Source organism: Beta vulgaris, chromosome 2 (genome assembly GCF_026745355.1).
Source record: "Beta vulgaris subsp. vulgaris cultivar EL10 chromosome 2, EL10.2, whole genome shotgun sequence".
NCBI classification, from domain to species: domain Eukaryota; kingdom Viridiplantae; phylum Streptophyta; class Magnoliopsida; order Caryophyllales; family Amaranthaceae; genus Beta; species Beta vulgaris.
Genome location: NC_079203.1, coordinates 13,984,822 through 14,009,770, shown reverse-complemented (window position 1 = coordinate 14,009,770; position 24,949 = coordinate 13,984,822). Strand labels below are relative to the sequence as shown.

At 34.1% G+C, this 24,949-nt stretch overlaps 1 protein-coding gene and 1 pseudogene across 1 annotated transcript; both read right to left on the bottom strand.

The window, feature by feature from the left end:
• Positions 1-15,257: 15,257 nt before the first annotated feature.
• On the bottom strand, positions 15,258-16,088 carry LOC125494706 (uncharacterized). The gene is made up of 2 exons (XM_048638424.1): positions 15,746-16,088; positions 15,258-15,499 (listed from the first exon to the last, which is right to left on the bottom strand). Exons 1-2 carry the CDS (start codon positions 16,086-16,088, stop codon positions 15,258-15,260), a joined length of 585 nt encoding a protein of 194 aa, XP_048494381.1.
• A 4,119-nt stretch (positions 16,089-20,207) lies between these two features.
• Positions 20,208-22,834, bottom strand: LOC104887382 (uncharacterized; annotated as a pseudogene).
• Positions 22,835-24,949: the final 2,115 nt, after the last annotated feature.

Below are 24,949 nucleotides of genomic sequence, written 5' to 3'. Positions count from 1 at the left end.
CAAATAATGTTTTAACAAGGACTGAGTTAACAAGGACTGAGTTAATAGCGATGATAGTATCTACTTTATCATCAAAGCTTATGAAAAGCTCCTTGCTGATGTTCCCCAGTGGCAACAGGAATCTGGAATAGAATGTCTCTCCCTAAGCATAGATTCATTGCTTGGTTAGGCATTATGGACAGATTAAGAACAAAGGAAAAATTATTCCAATATCATATCAGTCAAGATAACAAGTGTTGTATATGTGGGAATGCAGTTGAATCACAAGAACATCTCTTTTTTTACTGCTTGTTTAGTAAGAGATTGATGGCTGCCTTGCTTCAGTGGATAGGCATAGCTGACAGAAGGAAGACTTTAAGCCAGTGGATAAGGTGGATTAGAAGTTGTTATTCTGGGACTAAGATGAGGAAACATGTCCTATTTGCTATAATTGCTGCTGCTGTATACCAGATATGGAAAGCAAGGAATGAATCTTACTGGTTAGATAAAGTTCCTAGAATAGAATGTATAGTTGAAACCATTCAATATACTGTAAAGCAACGAATATATTTATGTAAATATGTAAAGTGGAGTCATAGGGATATAGATTGGATTGAAGCTTTGTAATTAGAGCTGGTAAGTTGGGCCATGCTTGGCCTTGTGAGTGCTCCAGTCCTTTGAGGATTAGGGTGTACATTGGTGTTTTTGGTGATATATACTTACTCATTTACCAAAAAAAAAGAAAGATTCCCATGACGTGCCCATAATAAATTCTTACTCACTCATATAAATAAATAATAGCTTTTATTCCTCCATAAAGGGTATTTCATAAAATAAATGTTATTAAACGTTATACTTTTCCTAAAACAATGGTACTATAAAACTATTTTATCACTGTTGGTCATATATCCAACATTATTATATAAATATACTATATTGTTTTGCTAATCAGAAATATATAATAATCTAAGGCACTACATTGTCACCTTGTCCTTAGATTCCTGGTATTGGTCAGGCCTGAAGGTCTCATCTTCAGTTTCCTCTACATCATCCTCATAGTAGTAGACATATTTTCTTTGTTGCTTTGATCTTCTAGTGGGTTGAGGCTCTTCATCCTCCTTAGCTTCAGTATCAGTCTCACACAAATGCATGATAGACGTCTTCTCTAGTTTGGCCTCTAGCATGGTCAAGTTCCACAATGAGCTCATCATCGCTAGTCAATCCTGACCTCAGTATTCTACGCATGGTCCATTCTAGATTGGTATACTCTCTATCATCAATAGGTGCAATATCCTCATCAACTTCATCATCACTCAGGACAATGGGATTGTAATAACTTTCTAATCTGGCACACATATTTAAGGATCTACAAAACCAAATATATGCCATAATATTTTAGTACTCTACCTGAACGCAATTTCCAACAATAAACAATAAAGAGTTACCATTAACATCATAGGCATAAGAAGGTAACACTTAGAAGGGAAGAAGAATATAACAGTTAGCAGGGGAAAAAAAATAATCATTAATAGTTAGCAGGAAAGAAAAATAATAACATGTTGAACTAACTATTCAATGTCGGCATATAATATTTCTATCCTACATGCCCATCCTATACTACACATTCTCACAATGCAACAAGTAGAATTTTAAAGGCAATAAAAATAATACAGGCATCCTTTGAAAATAATACTAATTAAACGTCGAACTAAAAATTTCGGACCTATGAAATTCGAAAAGGAAAAAAAAAATCACCCTAAAAAAAATTCGGAATCCTACAATTTTCGAATTATCACGAAAATTCGAAATAAAATAAATTGGAGCACATAAAATTTTTGAATAAAAAAAAAATCGGACAATAAATAAAAATATTTCAGTTCCTCTAAAAAATATTTCCGATCAAAATTACCTAATAATATATATTCCTATAAGTTTTTCAAAATGAATAAGTAGGAGCAATTCTAAGAGTTTCTTCAAATAACTAGTAAGTTAGTTAGGCGCCTAAAAGTTTTGAAAATAACCTAAAGCTCTGATACCACTTTGTAACACCCCGATAATTCTCTCTTTTCAGAAATATCTTTTTGTATAAAATTTAGAGAATTACCAAAGCATTATCGCCCGTGTGATAACATATCGGCTTATTCAGAATTTTGCAGCGGAACACATCTAACTCAACTTCATACTTTATTATCATAAATAAATAAATAAGTACTTTAAAATCAAACACTCTAAGTATGTCTACTCAAATAAACTTATTAAAGTACTTTCCTACTAATGCAGAAAATAAAATATACTAGATTACACAAGCTCTCCATTCCCAGATTCCCAATGATGCAACATCTGCGAACCTGTAAATGTCGATGCTTTAAAGAATCTGCTCACTGAAATGGGTCATCACAAGATCAATAAGGCAAAGCCATGATCAACAATCACAAACAAAACACGTAATCAGCAAAGTTGAGTACTACATACTAATACATTAGCATTCCTAACATGATACTAATAAATAACATGCAGGGATAAATAATAATATAATAGTATAACATTTCTGCAGACAACTTTTACTGAACTAAACTCTAAACATCTTTTTATTACTTTAATGGAATAGTACATAGTTATTAGACTCGAATTGTCTTGTCTACTAATGCCTTCACTAAGAAGACGAAATACGAGCTCGACTCTGTATTCCAGAATGACCTGCGATATCGAGGAACCTTTTGAAAAAAATAGGAATGGTGATCAATCCATCACCCAGAAAAGCCATGGCACGCTCACTATGTACCCCAACTCCTAATGTCCAACTCTAGACGTGCACAAGTCTAAAGTCTATAACTATCCTCGTTACACTTTACGTGATTTACATTTTATTACTTGTTATGACACACACACACACACACACACACACACACACACACACACACACACACACTCACCCACCCACACCCACACCCACACCCACACCCACACACACACACACACACACACACACACACACACACACACACACACACAAGTCTAAAGTCTATAACTATCCTCGTTACACTTTACGTGATTTACATTTTATTACTTGTTATGACACACACACACACACACACACACACACACACACACACACACACACACACACACACACACACACACACACACACACACAAGTAACGGAACAATATCAAATCAAGCATTCACAAATGAACTTCTCTTTTATCTTAGGAATTAATAAGTGATCACAACTTACAATCCAAGATTACTTTCTTTTAATCTCAATTTTTCTTATTTTGTTGAACCTAGCCAACAATAAATCTTACCTTTCAAAGGCATAACTTGTCAACTTACCAGATAAGGCCCACAATTCTTATAAAGTATTGAAAATAATACTTGTAAGAGAACACATGAATAAACATGATTCAATCTCAATAATATATTAATTCCCCCATGTGAATTAATAAACAAAGTTCCCATCCACATGTTTGCATCAATGATTCCATACAAACATGACAATCTTTAACTCATAATAAATCTCATTATTAACATGCTTGCACACAGGCATAAAACATGTAGAATTCAATCATACTAGAAATCACATATGAAATTATAAAGTTCCTATACATGATACTACAACTTTTTCTCTTTAAATCATGATACTAATCACATAGCACACAGGTATGTACGTACCTTGTGTAAACTAGTTGGTAGGCCACCTTTAGTTCCTTAAAAGTCACCTACTGCGTATCTCCCTCTAAAATAATCAATCTAAACTAAAATCAATACTCTTAAATAAAATACAACAAGTTTAAAATATTTAAAATCCCCTTTAAACATATTCAAAAGTTACTTTTACTATCAAAACTTCAATTACTTTCACTTCCTAGCATAGTACTACCATACTAGTAATTAAAACCCTTAAAACTCCATTAAAGCCTTTTCTAAAATTCCATCAACTTATAAAACCATAAAATCCTCTTTAAACATATGTAACATGCTTAAATTCATGACTTAAACCAATCTCCTAGTTTATAACATAATACTGTGGTTTTCTAAAAATTAACACCCTAAAAATTCATGCTTTGATGATTAAAACTTCAATCTAAAAATAATAAACAAATTTGAAATTTTATTCTTTTAATATATAATATACATGAATCAAGATTATTTATTAAAACAGTAAATTAAAATCAATAATCATGATTAGCATTAAAATAAAGCATAAAAACATAGTCTTTAATGGAAACTTGAGGAAGAAGAAAAGAAATTAACTAACAATCAAAGAACCAAGAAGAAGAACAATGAGGCACCGGAAATAACAGGGCCGCGCAGCAGTAGTTGCGCACCGAAATTGGAGATTTTGAAGGTTTTGTGACGTTTCTTGTTGAAGAAGAAACGTTACTTGAAGAAGAAGAAAACTTAAGAGAAGGAAGAACAAAGAAAATCATGAGGAGAGAGAAGAAATAAGTTGGCCGTGAGTTTTGAGAAAAGAGAGAGAATATAATCTTTGTGTGGGGTAAAATAATTGGGTTTTAAGATATTTATAAGGAGGCTTCTTTTTGGGCTTAGGAAAAGGAGATTGGGCTCAATTATATTTGATGATGAATAGGATAAATAAATTAGAACTTCTAACATCAATATAACTCCTTTTTCCTAATCTACTTAAAATTTGGGTTCCTCAAGTCCACTTAGACTTCTTTTCCAAATCAAATTAGTATTTCTAACCTTTTTCAAAGCATGCCTAAATAAAATATTTTTAACTTCCACAAATCCTTAATATAATTTCTTTTGACTTTTATAATAGTCAACCTTCTTTAAATAAATAAATCATTTGAAACTGAATTATGTTTAAATATAAATATATAAATACTAAAATATATTTATAAAATCCTTTAAAATTATGGGGGATTACACTAAGTCTTCCTTTTAGCAAGTACTTATGACTAAGACATTATATTCAATATGAGGTCAATACACTAGTTCCTGTATGGTAATTATGAGGTATGATAATTAATTTTATAGGTTGGAACTAAAAATTAGGGGGTATAAGTTTATTTCCTTCACTTTCTGATTTTAAAAAGTGCACCTCTATACAATTTGTATGTGTGACGTTTATTAAAGAAAAAATGACTTTATAAAAAAAGTGAACATACAAGACACTTAACTCCATCACTTTATCTTACAAAAATTATTAATCAATTAAATCTTTCAACTAACACATGTGTTGAGGGAGTTTTACTCTTTTTCCAAAATGCACAATTCCACAATTATCTGCCTTTTTTTTTTACAATAAATAAAATTAAATTTTAACAAAATATTGACATACCAAATAATATATATGCAACCTTTTAAATAAATTTTTGGGACATAAAAAACATTGATTAAAAATAATAATTAATACAATGCAATGAAAGCCTAGTGGTGTAGTAGGTTGTGTAAGAGCAACCTATAGGGTCTAATCACATTAGATAGTGTAATGATCTTTCCTTATGCATATTCTACTTTCAAGATTTCCTTAAGTATTAATTGTGTAACAAATATGATGACCAAAGGTAATTTGGGTTCAACATTTTTTAGACTTTTTTGTAGCCATTTACATCACACTTCTATTATGTGGTCCTTTTTGTTATTGTATGCTTTTGTAATAATATAACGCTGCCCTACTATGAAAGTACATGTTGTAAGTCAAAATAAAATAATGTCCTTTACAAATACCATATTAAAAATAATATATTTTATCTATTATTTAGCATGGCCAAATTCTTTGATAATGACCCAGTTGGATTGAGCCATAACCTGACTCAATTTCGTTGGATGAGGTTTGGGACAACAAATATTATGAAAAAAAAGGAGAATATACAATTAAGTGACGCCTTCATTATTTTCAAAATTAATCATAAAAAGAAACACAAGCTACTAACTCCATAATTTAAACAATAAAAAATAAAAAGAATAAAACAAATTACCAACTAATTTAAAATTTAAAATACTTTCGCATGCACAGCGTCTAGCGTGCATATATACTAGTGTATACGTCATAAAACAAGTTATGTACACTCCCCACATAATTAAGTAGGAGACCAAATTGATTTCATCATAATGTTGTATATAAATTGTGTTTTACAAATCATCTTTATATGTACTGACTGAACTAATCTAATCTTAATAACAATTTCATACACGTAGCTTGCAGATAACACTAGTACTCTAATATTACGGTCTATGCATAAAAAAATAAAGGATTGTTTTGCAAAAACCTATTTTATAAATTCCTTTTTTTTCGAAATAACTACCTAATAAAAATATTGTCAAAAACTACCTACTAAATTATTTTGTTTGTAATAGACTACTTTGGATCGGAGTTCAGGAGTTGACTCAGATCTTCGACGTTGACCAGGTCACGTGAGTTACACGCATGTTTTTAATAAACCTCTATTTGTGACCTTTTTCCCTAATATCCACAATTTTGAACCCAATTTCCCCCATTAACCAAAATTAAATAATAGTCTTATCATGAAATAATTATAAATAGTTATTAATACACTAAAAAATCAAAAAGCAATAATATTTTTAAAATTAAATCAGATCGCGCCCTTTTTCATATAGCAACTTCCCTTTTATTGTGTTTTCTTAAAAGGTAGAAATTAGGGTGAACTATTTAGATATATTAAAACCACCTCCCACGTAAAATTCAGAACTGGACTTTAAGGATCCAACTTATTTTGGTTAATGAATTAAAAATAATTTCGTGTCACGAGACTAAATTAATTTAAACGTATCTACCTTCACATATTGAATTTGGCCTCTCAATCTTTCAAGGTATGTTTCAATTTTTTGTAGTTCAAATAACACTTTTTTGATTCGTGTTATGAATAAATTGAACTTGTGCCATATGTAACCAGATGTTGTTCATCACGTTCAATTGTTACTTTTATATAGTCTTCACCTACATTCTATACCTAGTTCTTGGAGGCTTCTCTCTCATAAACATTTATAAATTCGATGATGATATCATAGACATGATAAACCCTTTGTACAAATTGTGATCATGTTTAATTATATACAGCATGGATACATCAAATGACGAAAGCTTATCACAACTAGAGTTCTAGTGTAGGATGCACATAGGACTACGGTATGTCACATATTAGTCCTCAAAATTGTTAATTTTAATGTAAATACAACATCATGTGGTTAATTTCACCCAACATTCATATGACTTCAATGACGTACTTTAAACTCTATTAATTTTGTTATTTTATGTGCAACGAACCCTAAAACAATTGTGGAAGCAACGACATACTCTAATTAACTTCGACCCATTCATGGATGGAAACAAAGAACATAACGTCAAAGACAATAATTTTGGCGAGGTGCGTCTTTATGTACTTGTGTAATTGTATAGAAGATCGAGATGTTTGGACATTTGTCAAATACGATCTTAATTCCAAATCTGTAACCCATTTGGCATATACGCAATCATCAAATATAATCGCAGGAAAGTGACGTTGGAGATAGGTATGAGAGTGATAAGGACTCTGATTCAGAATCTAACATGGAGGAAAATACAACCATATTCTTCGACCTTGAAGTTTGGGATCAAATTGGCAAGGATTTAGAAGAGTTTACAATAGATGACATGAAAAAACTTTTTTTTCAAGAGCCGTCACAATTGTCTTCAGTTTTATACTATGTACTCCAAAGTGAAAGATTTTGGTGTACATTGCAAGAATTCAATCAGGAGCAAAGTGAACGAACACATTACATCTCAATTGGTTTAGTGTAATCGAGAGGGATTCCGATCAGTGAGTTACTTGGAGAGAAAGGACAGGAGGCGCAAACATAGACCTATCATGTGATGAGGTTGTAAAGCGTTGATCACTTTCAAATGTGATCCCAACTCTAATACATGGCAAGTGACACGGTTTATAGAAGAGCACAATCATGAAGTTGTTCAAATGAACCAAGCCCCTTTCATTAGGTATTTAACATGATGGAGACGCCAAAACTGTTATTGTCTACTTATTAGAGAATTAATCCTCGGACACCACTTTTATTTGAGGTACACTCGTGATGAGCAAGGTGGGATTGACAAGATGTTCTGGTGTGATGGAGTATGTCGTAACGATTACAAGGATTTCATAATAGTAGTTGCATTCGATACAACTTACAAAGTCAATGCATATAAGAAGCCATTTGTTGTTATCGTTGGGGTGAACCACCATAGGAGGGTTGTCCCATTTGCCATTCCATTGATTGTAAATGAGAAGGAATAGACTTATACGTGGGTGGTTCAACAATTATTAGAGGTTGGTGGAAATAATGCTCCATACACTGTTATCACTAATGGGGATAGGGGAATGGAGAATATTATCAAGGTTTCATTCCCAGATGCTCGTCACAAGTTATGTTTGTCGCAGTTGATGCGAGACATCAAAGGTCATACCAAGTGTTTCTGTAGTGGTTTCATGAAATATGTGGATGGATATAGGACTATAAACGACTTTGAACAAGCATGGGGACAATTGATGACTTTTTATGAGGTTAGTGAGCATCAGTGGACAAAGTATTTGTACAGAGACAAACAAAATAGGTCGGGGCTCTTATGCATGGGGATTTTCTGCCGGTATGTAATTAAGCTCCAGCGAAAACTTATGGGTTAAGTCCCTTTATTTTGGTCATTACCAAACATTGTTTATATTGTTGTTTCTTTTGTAATTTGACGTTCCACTATCCTTCTTTTTGTTGTACACTACTAGAAAGTACAATTTGAACGTCTGTGTATTGTAGGGATAAGAAGCACACAATGATGCGAGTCAATGAACAACACTTAAAGACCGTCCTCACCAAGAAAATAATGTTGTACATGTTTGTTCAGTTGTATGATCAAATACTGGAACATATCTGTTTTGATGAAGATAAAGATGAGTATATTTCCACACACACACCTTTCCTATCATCCAAGGCGTCTTGTCGGAAATCAAGAGACATGCAGCACAGACTTAAACAAGAAATGCATATGAATTATTTTGTAAGGAACTAGAGTTTGAGTCAAGAGACATTGTGGTTAAGACGGAAAGATGCTTGGACCACTGTGACGGTCCATCAAACATATACCTACTGGCTGAGTGATTGCATAAGTAAAAATATGAAATATATTGTGTGTTACAATATAAACCAACATATGATGTTTTGCTGTTGTATGAAACTCGATTCCATTGGATTTCCTTGTCGACATATGTTTGTAGTTATGAAAGCTGAAAACATGGTTCAAATACCAAAAGGTTGCATTCTTAGGAGATGAACAATTAGAGCCAACTTGCATCTTTCAAACTCATGTGGACACCTTAGTGTAAATAAAACAAACAACGAGAGAGTGACTACTAGACAATTTGCATTTCTAGATGGTCTAAGCATGCAACTTTGCAGGATGTTTTCAACCTCCTACGAGCGATCTTTGTGGTTGAAAGATAAATTAGCAAAATTGCTTGTGCACACAGAAAAGGAGAAGGCGACCCCCAAGACAAAAAAAATGGAAGGGAATATTGATCCTAGAGGTGAAAAAGGGAAGAGTAACAAGGGTTAAGGTAATGGACAAGGTATTAGGAAGAGGGTAGTGAAAGAAGTGGAAAGGAATTATGATCTTACTAAATAATTCGGAATGAGATTTGATTCTGTGGAAGAAATGGTTGCTGACGATCCTAATGATAAGCAAGGAATCGCTAATTTGGCAATGGTTTTAGTTTTGTTGACCTATTGAATCATTTCATGCCCACGACATATTGTGCAGGTGATGCATCAAATGCTAAAGACTGTCATGAAGTGAGCACATTTACTAAAATACCCCCTCGATTCTCTGAGAGTATTGATGTTGGATGCTTGTTTTTTTCAATACCTCCACCAAGACGGTTCTCTCGATATCAATTAGTGATGAGCTAGCCAACTTGGAAAGGGTGTTGGCTTGGCTATTCTCTGTTCTTGGGAGGACGTTTATCTCAAATCCTTGCAATTGTGAAGTCATCTACCTCACTAATTCAAGATACTTTATTATTGTGGGTTCTCTAGTCTCATATTGCCCTTTGATATGTTTGCCGATAAGCTGAGATTCGGTTGACAAGTGAACTTTCTTGGCGTCTGCCGCCAAGCATAAACGCAAACCTGCCAAGGTAGCTTCATAATTCGCTTCATTGTTTGAGGCTTTAACTAAGAACATGCTAGCATATTCGTACACATGTCCTTCTGGTGATGTCATTACTATGCCGACACTTGAACCATGTTAAGAAGTCGTCAATTGATATATTCCAAGTTCCGATCTCTGCTTCCATCTCTTCCTCATATGTTGCCTAAACTATGAAGTCTTCCAATGTTGTAGTTTATCTTGTCGTAAAAGACTGGCAACGGTAGGTAGCTTACTCAAGTGTTCTTTTACCATGTCGAAAGCCTTTGCTTGTTCTCCCCCCCCCCCCCCCCACTCGAATTCTTTCTTTCCCCTTAGAACTTTGAAGAAAGGGAAGGCTTTGTCGGCAGACTTGGAGATGAATATGGTCATTGCCACCATTCTTCCTATGAGCCTTTGTATGTCTCTTACACCTTTGGGTTTCGGCAAGTCCGTGACAGCTTTGACTTTGTTAGGATTAGCATCAATTCCCTTTTCGTTTACAAGAGACCCCAGGAACTTATCGGATTTGATGCCAAAAACGAACTTTTTTTGGTTGAGTTTCATTTGGAATTGCCTCAGTGTCTCAAATATTTCTTGTGTTTCAAGTAATCTTTCTTGGTCTTGCTTTTTACAATGGAGTCATCTACATATAGTTCCACATTTCTCCCTTTCTGAGCTTCGAACACTTTATCTACCAATTTTTGGTATGTTGCCCTTGCGTTTTTCACCCAAAAGGCATGGCTTTATAACAAAACATGCCAGCATTTGTGACAAATTTTGTTTTCTTTCTATCTCCTTTGAACAAACTTATCTGGTGATAACCCGAGTAGGCATCCATAAAACTCATCATGGCATGTCAACTAGTCGAGTCGACAAGCCAATCAATTCTTCGCAGGGGGTAATAATCTTTCGGAAAAGCTTTGTAGCACCCCTAGGTGTGCAGGAGCCCACTAATATATTTTGTCCTCTTTGGGCCCTACTCCGCGAGGTTTTGTTTTGGTGCATGACCGAAGTCCTACCCAAAAGGTCTTTATTAGCATGAGGTGCCCACCTTGTAATAAATAAGGCTTCATTCTCCTCAACTTTCGATGTGGAATATCCAAGATCTTAGGCGTCATCTCCCTTCCTTTAAGGAGCCTACATCCCCCTAGGCACTGTTGCACTTTCTCCCCTCCTTTAAAGAGCATGTGTTCTTGTAGGCACTACTGGACACTAGAATGGGTCCTGGCTCTGATACCATCTGTAACACCCCCTAGATGTGCAGGAGCCCACTAGTAGATATTGTGAGATCACAAAGTTCGGAAGACAGCAAAGGTGAGACAAAGATTATGAAGGTGATGTGGTAAAACCACAACTCGGAGGAGTCTAGTTGGGAAGCTGAGGATGCGATGCGTCTTAAGTATCCTCATCTCTTCACTCAGGTAAACTTTTAGTTACGAGGACGTAACTTTCTTTTTAAGGGGGGTAGAATTCATACTAATTGCGTGTGTTAGTGTTGAAAGTTATCAAAGTAGCAAATATGATTGAATCTTTTCTGATAAAGCTTTGATGTGTTTCATCCCTACGTGTTATAGTATGAACGTTTCTATGATAGTAGATAGTCTATGATTTTTATATGGTAAATTTATCTATGAGAAATGTGAAATGCAAGTTGAGGTTATACTTGAAGTGATAGTAGTTGGCTTACCTATAGAGTTAATGACCTGTTTTCATAAACAAGAGTATAAGTTTAAGCATTTGAGTAATACTTTAAGTTTCGGGACAAAACTTATTTTAGAGGGGGTAGATTGTAACACCCTGTGTTTTTACACCTGTTTAATTATTATTTATATTATTTTAGTATATAAAAATAATTTAAAATACTCTCTTATTAAATTTTTTTTTATTTTGCATTTGACTTTATCTTAGAAGTAGTTAAAACAAATTCTTAGATTTACTAGGTTAAGTACCCAACATATATCATGTTAGTATTATAAGGAGACATGAAGTATATATATATAAAAAAAGAAAATAAATAAAAGCAAAACAAAAAGAAGAAGGAAAGGTAATGCTCCTATTTTTCCTCCAAAACCCACGATCATCTCCTTCCTTTTTCCATACTTTTGTTTCAAGCCTTAAACACACCATTAAAAGCTTCTAAATTCTTGATCAACCATCATCACTCATCAACCATCATTCTTCTTCAACACTTTTCGATTTTGTGGATTTTTTCGAAGGAAGATTGTGTTCTTTGGGTTTGAGGTTTCGGGTCGAAATCGGATCAAAGAACAGTTTGTGGGTCCTTTTATAGTGTAATTTCACCGTCATTACTTCCCCTACTCAAGTAAGTTATGATCTTAAATTTTAATTTCGTATTTTGGTTGATTAACTAGATTTGGGATTTTTGTAAATTAGGGTTCTTAAATAAATTAAATTGGGTGAAATTCTGCTATATCAAATTTGTGTATTGATTCATGTTTGATGTTTAGTTTTATTTGGGTATCACATTTTCGAGAGAGCTTGCAAAATTATGAATATTGTGACTTATTTAAAATTCTTGTTGTGTGGGATTGATGGTTAGTTGGCTTGTTTGAATTATTAGTCAAATATTATAGAAAATTTTGGGTTCATAGTTGTTGTGTTGTACATATTAATTTAATGGTTCATTTTGATTGAGTTGCACGCCGGAAACAAGGCTTAAGGGTCTGATTTCTTCCTTCTGTGATACAAAGCCAAAGATGTGTTCTTTTGTTAATTTATAAGCAATGCCTAGTTGGAGTTACTAACCTTGACGAGTTATTGCGGCAATAATGGGTTGAATGTTTTGCTTATTTAGAATTTTGGACTATAATGACATTGTGCAGCTTTCGATATTCTTTCTTTTTATCATAATTTGAAGAATGGGATAATCCTACTCTGTTTTGGCATTAGTGTTGTAGTGTGCTATTGTTGTGCTGGAGTATCAGTAAGCTAGTGTCATATTGTTATATGTGGTTGTGTTCTTTTGACTTGGTTGGGTCGTTCAAGAAAAACCAATTAAACCTCATTAGCTAGGTAATACTCCCTCTATTTTTTTTATCATTCTCACTTAGAATCTTGACACTATTCATACTTAGAGAGAATCTTCTCAATTTTTTCAATCTATAAGAAAAAATATAGTCATGTGGGGTCTTGTTTGATTCGTCTCAATTAGTACTTTATTAATATTCAATCGTTATAATTTTTACTAATATAAATGAAAGATATTTAAGTTCAAAGATGTGCATTGGAAGACGCGCACAGGAACATGAGAAAGATAAAAAAAACAGACAAAGTACCATTTATTGGTGAATTATGAGAAGTATAGTCAAGTGACTTATACTATATTATTATATTGTAGATTGCGGGTTCGTAGAGGAACCTTTTTGACTTGTGATTGAGATTGGTTGATTCTGGTTTGCTGATAAGGTAAGATTTTATACTAAGCTTGTACAAAACATTTCAAAAAGCATTTCATATTTATTTGTGATTTATACTGAGTTTGGAATCGTTGTTACGATGCTAATTATGGAGCTTTTAATTGTTTTGACGATATTTATATCAAAATTATTTATGAGATTATTTAAGAGAATTATATTAAAAGGAGGAAGTTCCTCGTGAGACAACTTTGAGATTATTAAAAGGATGAAGTTCCTCATTGTTACAAGAAAAAATTAACAACAGAGGTCTCAACTTTAATTTGGGTGATAATTTTTAAAAGTTCTGAACATTGATTAACCTGCGTAGGTCTCAACTTTAGGGGGTCTTAACTTTTAGCGATCCTTAGTGACTTGAAAATGGCTTAATAGGTCATAACTTGTAAAACTTGGGTCACACCAGAAGGCTTAATTGATGGAGGGAAGTAGGAAGTAGGAAGTAGGAAGTAGGAAGTAGGAAGTAGGTGAGATTTTTTAAGAAATCGTCAGTTTTAAGTCACCGAGGCCCGCTAAAATTTAAGACCTCCTAAAGTTGAGACCTACACAGGTTAATACCCAAAGTTCATACCTCTATTGTCAATTTTTCCTTGTTATTAAGTTTATTAAGTTTGTATAAAATGTGGGGTTGCCGGTAAGCGATATTCCCCGAGTATGGAAAGTAGGTTGAGTTAACGGGGTCTCAACAATCTAGTATTTAGGAGTATGTTGATCAATACTCTTGTCAATGGTCTTCCTTCTCGGTTCGTTATCGAGTTAGGGGTATGCATACTAGGGGATTTGGTGTTTACCTTATCTAGAGAGCCCTAGCTAGCTCATTGAATCTTAATATTTCCTACTCACAGGTTTCAAAACAGTATACTTTTTAAGGTATTTGTATAATTATCTAGAAAGAAAGAAAGGTTGAAAGTTGAGATATGTTGGAAAGTGATTTTATTTTATTTATTTATCCTGTATAACTTTTAAATGAATTTGTAAGATATTCCTATATATCTTACCTGATGCACATTGAATAGTTTTGTTTTACTTAATATTAAATCTTGCTCAGCCTTTGGCTGATATTATAGTCTTTAATGTGCAGGGACATGAAGATTGTTAGCTTCTGGTTGGGTTAAAAAGAGTGTGATGGATCTCCTTTAGCTTAATAGACATTCATAATACTTTCGCTGTTATTTATATGATTTAGAACTTATATCGATCGGTTTTGTAATAATTATTTACATTCTATTAGTTGGTTTGTTAATAATTATTAAAAACTTATTGTTTATTATTTTTAGTTAGAACCACTAGCCTTGTGGTTAGTATCATTAATTATCACATCGTAGTACTTTTGGATTTCCAATTTTATTTATTATAAGATGTTTTTAGAAGTATCGGAATCTTAGGGGTGTTACAAATGGTATCAGAGCCAGGGTTCATTTCGGTGGCCAGTAGTGCCTACGAGAAAGCAGGTTCTTTAAAGGAGAAGAGAAGGTGCCTAAGATCCTGGCTATTCCACATCGGAAGTTGAGGAGAACGAAGCCTTCTTTATATAGAGGTGGACACCTCAATCTAGTAGAGGCATTTTGGGTATGACTTCGATCTTATACCAAAGCAAATCCTTGCGGGCTAGGGCCCAAAGAGGACAATATCTACTAGTGGGCTCCTACACACCTAGGGAAGTTACAAGCTTTGTTGAGGCTAGTGAAATGGACACACATTCTCCACTATCCTCTTGACTTCTTCACCATGACGACATTGGTTAACCATGATGGGTAATCACATGGTTCTATGAAATCGGCTGCCAAGAGTTTATCTATTTCATCCTTGATGGCTCTATTTTTCTCTACCGAGAATGTTCTCTTCTTTTGCTTTACTAGTCTGACATAGTTGTCAACATTCAAATGATGTACCATGACACTTGGGTTTATGTCCGTCATCTCAGAATGCAAACGCACTTGTGTTCTTCCTGAGCAAGGTGATCAAGTTCACTTTAACTTCTGAATTCATGACGGTCCCAATCTTGACGGCTTTCTCTTTATTGTCGTCGATCAACTCAACTACTTCAATTTATCCTCCAGGCCGCCATACTTCAGTCGTCTAGGTTACAGCTCTTCACAGGTTATCTTTTTGTTTTTAGGGATTGGTCGATTGCAAGCTTTCTTGGCGGTTGCTTCGTCAAGATTTTCTTCTGCTTTTCTTTTCTAATTTGTACCCTTCATCATGGTATGGTAGCAAGAGCGGGCCGACTCCTGACTGTCCTTCACACTCTTTGGTTGTCCAGCATTAGACATGTACACCATGGTTAGATGGTATGTTGACACCACTGCATGTGCATCCTCAATTCGCAAACGCCAAATGATAGCATTAAAAGTTGTCGGAACATCCACTACAAGGAATTCTACCATCAAATCTGTTGCCTTCTCATCATGGCCAATCTTCACTGGCAGCTTCATGGCTCCTTTTGGTATGACAGAAGCTCTTGTGAAACCAGTTACAGGGTAGCTGACGGGCTTGAAATGCTCAAGGCCAATGTTCATCTTGTTGAAAGCAGTCATGAATAAGATATTAGCGAACTTCCGTCATCCACCAATACTCAATGGATGGCACAATTCGCAACATTTAGAGTAATAACGAGAGGATTGTCATGTGGGAGAGATGCCCTCTGAGTCTTTCTTTGTGAAGGTTACTATTGGCATAGTTGGTGCCTTTGGCCATCTGTGTGTCTCATGTAAATTGACTTGGTGGCGGAACTCCTTTAAACTTGCATTGGCTCCACTGGTTTTCCTACCATAGACAGGCCCGCCAGCTATGATATGTATGACCGTCAACCTATCTCACACTGGGTATTTCGCTGATGCTCTTCGGCATGATTCTGATCCTGATCATGTCAGCCTGAATCATGTCGGCCAGCTTCCTGCCTTGACTTATACTAGGCGAAATACCCTCTTTGAATCAAGTCCTCTAGATTATTTTTCAGATCTTTACGATTTTCAGTGATATGGTCATGATCTTTATAAATATCACACCATTTTTTCTTGACTCGACCTTTGTGATACATCATGCGTGGGCGCTGCCACTTGTCATCATCTTCATGCATGCGAAAATCAGAGCTCTGGGTTTGGTTAAAGGTATGTTGTTGAACCCTAGTTTTGATGATGACAAAGAAACAAAGATGCAAACTAAGTAGTGAACTAATGAGTTATTTAAGTGTATGATTTTTAAGGTATCAATGAAAGGAACTAGGAGAATATGAAGTCAAGGAAGAAGTCAAGAGAGGATTTCAAAGGCTAAGTAAAGAAGTTTCTAGAAGTTGATACTGGAGCAAGCATTGGATCAAGAAGAATAAAAGCAAGGCGTTTTATTTTCTAGTTCCATTATAAAGGAACAAAGTAAGGATGGTAAGGAACATTGGCAGTTTTATTTGAGAATGAGAGTTTGTTCCTTCCTAAGGAACAAACTAAGTGGCACTAAACGAATCTGTTAAAGGAACTTGATTTATAAAAGGAACTAGACTTAGGCGTGCAGTAATATAACGGTACAATTATGTAATTGAGTAAGTCATGCCTAAATAATAGGAAATCAGTTTTACCTAAGTGATAATCAGTTTTAATAAGAAATCTTTTAGAAAAACAGATTTGTTTTTCGAAAAAGATAAGAAAAATATTTATCCGGTTTTTATAGAGTATATTTAAAAGATAATATTTTCTTGAAGATTGAAATTCACTTTTAATAATAAAATTGTTTTGATATTTAAACTGGTTTTCGAATAAAGCTCAAGAAACTCCTAATCTTTAGGAGTTGTGGGTAAAATATATCCACGTTCAAAATGAGATCATGGGATCATGGGACATGATAAGGAACGTGTTCCTTAGGGGAAGGAACATCATGGGATAATGGATTTAACATGAACTTGATTTTAACTCCCACGTTCTTTGTGTTAGTCACTATAAATATTGAAGTCTAAATAAGTTCCAAAGTGTGTCTGACTAAGTAATTAAGTGAGTTTAACTAATTAAGTGTCAGTGCCTTCATTCTCTCATAATAGCCGTTTGTTCTTTGCTTTCTTACTCTAATTCCACTAAGCTTATTTCGATCAATTGTATTTTGGTTTTTGGGGTGAGGGAACTTTGAGTGAAGTTTTGTAAGAGAGAAGCTTTGAGTAAAGCTTGTAAGAGTGAGAAAACTTCGAGTGAAGTTGAGAGGAACTACTGTTAAGGGAACAGTGGCTCAGGAACTTGAGTTTAGGAACTCAAGGTGTGGCTCGAGATTAGAATTAGGTTGTAACAAAGTTGTTTGGCCTAATTAGTGAAAGAGTTAAGTTTAAAATCCCTAGTGGTCGAGGTTGTTTCTTCTTGTTGGGCCTAAAAAGTTTTTCCTCGTAAAAATCCCTTGTGTTCCTCTAGCTTGTTTATTTGTTTAAGTTTAAATTTCCGCAAAAAGTTACGTTTATTTCTACACCTACAATTCACCCCCCTCTTGTAGTGTTCCTAGGGAAATAACACATGTAACTTTTAAACTTCTCTTTCTTTTCTTTGCTTTTAAACTTGTCGTCATCTTTATGCATGGAGAAAATATGAGCTCTAGCAGGTTTGGAAAACTTCCTTCTTAGTCTCCCTCTTACTTGGAAGTTGAACCTCCTCGTTTTTCCTCCTTGGTGATTTTAGGGTCACCCCTCCTTATGTTCGAATCTCGCTCAAACTCCTCACTCTTGATGAATTCGTTTGTCTTACCCAAAACTGCTACCAAGGTCTTTAAGCTTTTCATCTCTAGATAGCTCCTGAAGTCGCCATCTTTCAGGCCCAACATCAGAGCTAGCACGGCAACCTCTTGCTACAGATTTGGTATTGTCATTGCTTCTCCATTGAACCCCCCCAAAAAATCTCTAAGGCTTTTATTTTTGTCTTGCTTCAATGCCATGAGTTCTCCCGTAGTTCTCTCTCCCCGTCTATTGCTGACAAATTGTGTTGGAATTCGGCAGAAAACTGGTAGAAATTTGTGATGGAAGTCGGTGGCAGGCTCCTAAACCAAGTAAGGGTTATACCCGACAAGGTAGCTGAGAAAACTTTACACCATATGGTGTCTGACAAGGCAGGTGCATATGTCCTTCATATGCCAACAAGTGGTCTACTGGATCTGTGGTGCCATCATATTTACAAGACCGCATCTTAATCTGTTGCATGGGCTCTCTTCTAATATTATCTCTTATGAATGGCAATCCTTTTGGTGTAATCGAAGCATGCTGTCATCCTGAGTAGGTATTGAACGTGCTACCTTGATGACCAGTGTGTTTGAGAGTACTTTCTTTGTCATCATATACAGGCTCTGTGTACCTGTCGGTCTTAGCATCCTCCTCCTCTATCTAAAAAGGTACAAGAAAAAATGGTATGTGCAATGAAAAATTTCATAGCCCAAAGTCTCTAACTCATCGCTCAAAGCAATGGAAAACGAACTACATCTCGTCATGGGGTCGTCGCCAAGGCATCGAGTTTCTGCAACAAAACTCTTACTTTGTCGCCCATAATATTTTGTTTGGGCCACAAAATTCTATGTTTGTCTAACAATACTCCTTGGTGTCATTGGGGTCTTGTCCAACATGTTTTCAACTTCATCGCCCAATCTCCATTCTTTCATCTTAGCAACCTGTTGGTGACCACCTACATATTTTATAGTATTTTATTTTTTTACTTTGGAAGTTTTTCTCTTAAGAATCTCTTAACTTGTTCTACGCATAAATATACACGGAAATATAGGAGATAATTATGGAGAGAGTAGAGTATATTATTTGAAATTTGAGACCAAATGATAAATAAATTATATATTCTACATACAATTACAAAAGTAAATATGTAAAAACAATTTTAGATTTCCAAACTATTCAAAAAAAAAAAGTTGAACTAGTAATTTACCTCTATGTAAGTATGATCATTGTAGACACCAAATTTTGAACCCTTATTATGTATAAAATTTCGAAATAAAGATTTTTGAAAAGAAATAAAAATAATGAGAATCATCATACGTCGTGGAGCGCACACCCCGACAAAGGCACGTTTGGTCTCGGAGCGCGAGTTTCATTCCGTCATGTGGTTTTCCATTTTTACATGTTCTTCACACAATTTCGGTTTAGAAATATTATTTTTCGAGAATCATAGTCAATGACTACAACCACCGATTTTGATAAAATGATTTGTTAAAGAATCATGCTCGTCTTTACTAATCTGACGAGTTTTCATTAATTGTTTCAAGCTAGTTTTTTGAAAAACTGAAAAACGAGTTGCGATTGGGCACTAGAATTTTATCGTCTCTCGAAACCGGCGAGAATCACTTTTCTTGATGGTCAAGTCATTGTTCATTGGATAAAGAATAAGAATATATTCTTTATCCATTAATCACATCCTTTTATCCATTAGTTAAGGAGTAAGAATAATGAAAAGGAGTGAGAATAAGAATCAAATCCAAATTGTAAGAGCCAAGAATTCGGATTTTTTTCGAATGATTCGAATTGTGCGCCAAGCACATGGTCATGCGCTAGACGCATGATCATGCGGGGCCAGTGCCGTCTCAAACATTTTAGAGGCCCTGTTCTAATCTTAAAAATTGGCCCCCTTATATTTAGAAAAATAAAATTTTTATAATAAAAAAAATATATCAAAAAAATTATCAAAATACGATTATATTCTTACAAATTGAATCTACGAAAACTTAAACTACTTTATTAAAATGGTAAATAAAATCTCAATACAGCTTAAAGCTATTATTAACCTCCTACATAAAACGAGCTATTCTTCTAACGCTTTTTGAAGCAAATTCATCAACCAAATCTTCATATTATATGGTCTCCAAAAGATCATTCTCAATTGCTATCAAAGCTAATCCATTAAGCCTTTCTTGTACCATGGTGGACCGCAAGTAAGATTTCACCAACTTCAATTTTGAAAAGCTTCTTTATGCAGAAGCAACTGTCACAGGAATAGTCAATAAAATTCTATACGCAACACTCACATTAGGAAAACAATCTATGTCCTTCAAAAAATTTAATATATCAATAGGTCCCATTTTTTCTCTGGGCAATATTCCTCTTAGAAAATCTAACTCCACATATAATTCTCTCCCATTGATATCAGATTGATCATTATGTTTTAATGCCTTTTCAAAATGATTACAACAAGACAACAAAGTTAGATGATCCAATGATTGTAACTTGCGCAAGTCAAACAAGAATCCAAAAATACTCTCATACTCTTGATATTGCTCAAATCTCTTCTCAAGGGAAACAACGGCTTGATCAACAAGGTAAAGAAAGTAGGTAACTCTAAAAGACTCTTCCCAGATAGTTCAACTGATGGGGTATCTGAATTCTCATCAAAATTTCTCTTTCTTATAATTATACGTCTTTGAGGAAATATTGGCTCAATATTCATTTCAATAGCAATTCCCTTAGCATTATTTTATGCATTATAAAAGCCAGTTTCTCTATATCCTTTAAAAAATGATATTTGCCCCTTTATTTTTTCCATAGCAACATCAATAAGTATATCTTTTGATTGTAAGAGCTTGCTAACCATATTAATTGCAGATAATATCTCAAACCAAATGATTATTGCCATTAAGAACTCAAAATCACCGAGCTCATTTGTGGCTAAGGATTTAGCTTCACTTTTTATTTTAGAATCAAGATCATTTTCTGATACTTCAAGTAAAGCTTCTCTAAAATCTGACATTTGAGATCTTATAGCTTTAACACTTTCTACGCGACTCTCCCAACGAGTGGATGACAATGACTTTGGAGTCAATCCTTTTACATTATCTTTCAAAGTTTGCCACCTTTTAGTAGAATTTGCAAAAATTGTATAAATTCGTTGAATAACTCCAAAAAATCTTTAGCTTTACCACATGAGTTAGCCATATCACACAATGCTAAATTAAGACTATGACAACCACAAGGAGTATAAAATGCTCTCGAGTTAATGTCTAAAAATTTCTTTTGAACACCTTGATGTTTTCCTTTCATATTTGATCCATTATCATATCCTTGTCCTCGTGCATCAAATATGTTAAGATCAAGATTTTTCAGCTTGCTTTGTAAAACATTAAAAAGTCCTTGGCCAGTTGTATCATTCACATTTAAAAATCCTAAAAAAGATTTCTCAATGCTAACAGAATTTAAAGAAACATAAACATATCTTATTATCAAAGACATTTGCTCTTGGTGGCTAACATCGGGTGTACAATCGAGTATCACGGAGAAATATTTTGCTTGTTTGATTTTTTAAATGATTTCAGTTTTCACTGCACAAGCAAGCAAAAGTATTAACTCGTTTTGGATGTTATGACAAAGATAATGCAAGTGAACATCGTCATTTGTAACACGTCTTACATGTTCTTGAACAACAGGGTCAAACTCTGCTAACATTTCAATTAAACCCAAAAAGTTAACATTGCTATTTTGGTACAATTTCTCTTTAGAACCCCGAAAGGCCAAATTATGTTTAGCAAGGAATTTCACTATTGAAATGATTCTTTTCAAAACATTCTTCCAGTGCTCTTTCTCTTTTTTAATTAGATTTTGAGCTGTTTTATCTATAGTTTCATTCTTATTTAGCCTCAAACGCAGCTCATACCAAATAGCCATGTTATTAACATGTTCCATGCCTGTCTCGTGCTCTCTAAGTCTTTCACCAATATGTGCCCAATCACTAAAACCCTCGTTCGTCAATTGACCTCTACCAATCCCTCTTTTGAAAACCTTACAAGAAAAACAAAATACTTTATCAAGCTCTTTTGAATAGACAAACCAATCTCTATCGCACTTCTCCCCATTAGATAAAACTCTAGTGTATAAATTAGCAGTAAATCGTCTAGAAAATTTATCTTTAGGACCCTTCACAATAGAAAGATCTCTTTTAGGACCTTTCATTACTAATACATCAATCATTTTAGAATCAAGGGCATCCCAGTTTCTTGGATCAAATATATCAAAGAAAGGTTCAAATGGGGTTTCTTGCTTTTCATTATCATTACTATTATCCTCCAAATCCTCATCACAGTCATGGTTAGAAACAACATTTTGATTATCCAAATTATCATTTTCAATAGGCATATCACCTCTATTTTTTGAGTCCACATTTTGATTCTCCATATCAACATTCTCGTTAGTAACTTCATTTTCGAGAAATTCATCATTTTCCTTCTCGATATTTTGATTATCAACATGAATATGAGGCTCTTTTATAATAAATTTATCAAGAGCTCCTTTTTGGGATTGAGTTAACTCCTCAATCCTTTTTTTTCTTACGTTTTTCATACCCAGTCATACTTTCTAGTTTTAGGAGGCATAGGGAGAAAAAACAACTAAGGTGTAAAACACACAATCAACAATCTAAGACGTAAATGAAAGTGAAAAAAAGGAGCGAAACAACCTGACAATTAAGCAATAATACTCCAATTGTGATGAATATTCCCCAATTAATCAATTATTAACCAATAATTTCAACCTAAAAAATCAAAGAAAAAAAATCTCATTAAAATATACACAATACATTAATTCTTAAAATTATAAAATACTACTTCTAGTAGACTATTCTGACAAAAGATCGATGGGAGCAACAATGATCCAAGTAAGAGAAACAAAAGTCACAAAATATGTCCACATATATTTCGAACATATTTAGATTAAGGCTAACAAAAACACCAACAACCAATCATAATAATTCTTAATTTTTTTGAGGACATAAATGTTGACACTAGACTCAAAATTTAAATTACTCCTCTCCTTCCCCTTTCTCACATCAACAAAGTACAGTGAGTAGCACACAACATCCATAGAATTCAAAGAAAATAAAAATTGACCCCAAATAGCTTCAATCCATCACCATGCCGCAAAGCAAATACTATACTGCCATTATTATAATTGAAAGGAATGCAAAACAACAATTAAATAGGAAGCAGAAACATATTGAAAGGAAAAAACACAAGTCAAAGAAATAGGCATTCATGCACCATGAATCATTGAATTGCACAAAGAATTGGATACATCATAACATCACTGCATCACATGTAGCAAATGTAATTTAAATAAAGCAAAAAATAGAATTAAGCAAAAGAAAAAACAGAACCTCAAGTTACATGGTAATTGGTATATGGCAGAATCATGATTGATTGATTGGTCTTCTAAGCATGAGTTGCTACAACGCCTACAAGACCAAGTATATTGCACCTGAATCATTTGTAAAGATGAGAATCAAAGGCCACCATTAGCTTCCATGATTACAAATTTACAATATATAATACTTCAGTAAAATTAGTCCGAAACACCCAATTTTCCGAAATCGTAGAAAAAATTCTTTCAATTTATTTCCTCGTAAAGTAAGTGAATTGATGCATAGAAAAGAAAACTGAAATAAGTTGATATGTATTACAGAGTTACAGTCACCCAATTACCCAAATAATTAGATCTTCCAAATTGAAACGCTATCATATTGCACAAGAGAAAATAGCAGTATACCTTAAAAATCGAATCTAGTTCCTTCTTCTTCCCCAAATTTCCAGAAATAAAACCCGGAATTTCCAGAAATTAAAAAAAAACAAAAAGTTGAAGGTATGAACTTCAATTTCTTTTGTCTCAGAACTAATTATAATTGATGAAAATAGAAATGAGTTAGAAATATATATAGATTGAAAAAAATAAGCCATTAATTGAAGCTTGGATGGAGAAATCACAATTGATATTTTCATATTTTTCGCAACGGTTGATGAGGAATGAGTGAGAGAATTTTGGGAAGTTGTTAGGAGAAATTGAGAAATTAAAGATTTAGAAGATTTTTTCTGAAAATTGGAAAGAAAAATAAGGGAAGTTAAAAGAACGTGGTTTGGTTCTTATTTGCAGTTTGCACGCGATAGAAAGAAAGAAGACAGAGAATTAAATTTTTTTTTTAAAAAAAGCTGGGCTGCAGAAATAGGCCCTCAAAATTTCGAGGCCCTGTGCTAATGGTCTGTTTGCACAGGCCATTGGCCGGCCCTAATGCGGGCCAGCGAACAACGATGTCTTGCGCCAGACGCAGGCCAGTGCGCCTAACGCGCGGTTTTGTGCCTAACATAGACTCTTGCGTTTGGCGCAATGGTCCAGCAGTCAGCTCTTCTTTCACGTTTTTTGATGCATTTATATGTTTTAGGATGTGCTGAAATTCCGATTTTGCCTCATTAGTGTACAAATCAAAATCAAATCTAAAGAGAATAAGAATATTGGTATTTCCCATAAATTTGATGATATAGGAAGATTTGAGTGGATTTAGTGATGTCATCAGTGTAATGTCATTAAGATAATATGGGATGTTAAAAATTAGATTTTTGGGTGAAAAATCTGATTTTCTACCTTCTTCAAACCCTCTTTCATCACTCCTTTTCCCTATAAATATCCTCC

Coding starts and splice junctions, on each gene's coding strand:
- LOC125494706 (XM_048638424.1), bottom strand. CDS start 16,088: ATGACTGCTTTCAACAAGATGAACATTGGCCTTGAGCATTTCAAGCCC. Junction 15,500..15,745: donor CTACCATACCATGATGAAGG/GTACAAATTAGA, acceptor CACCTTGCTCAG/GAAGAACACAAGTGCGTTTG.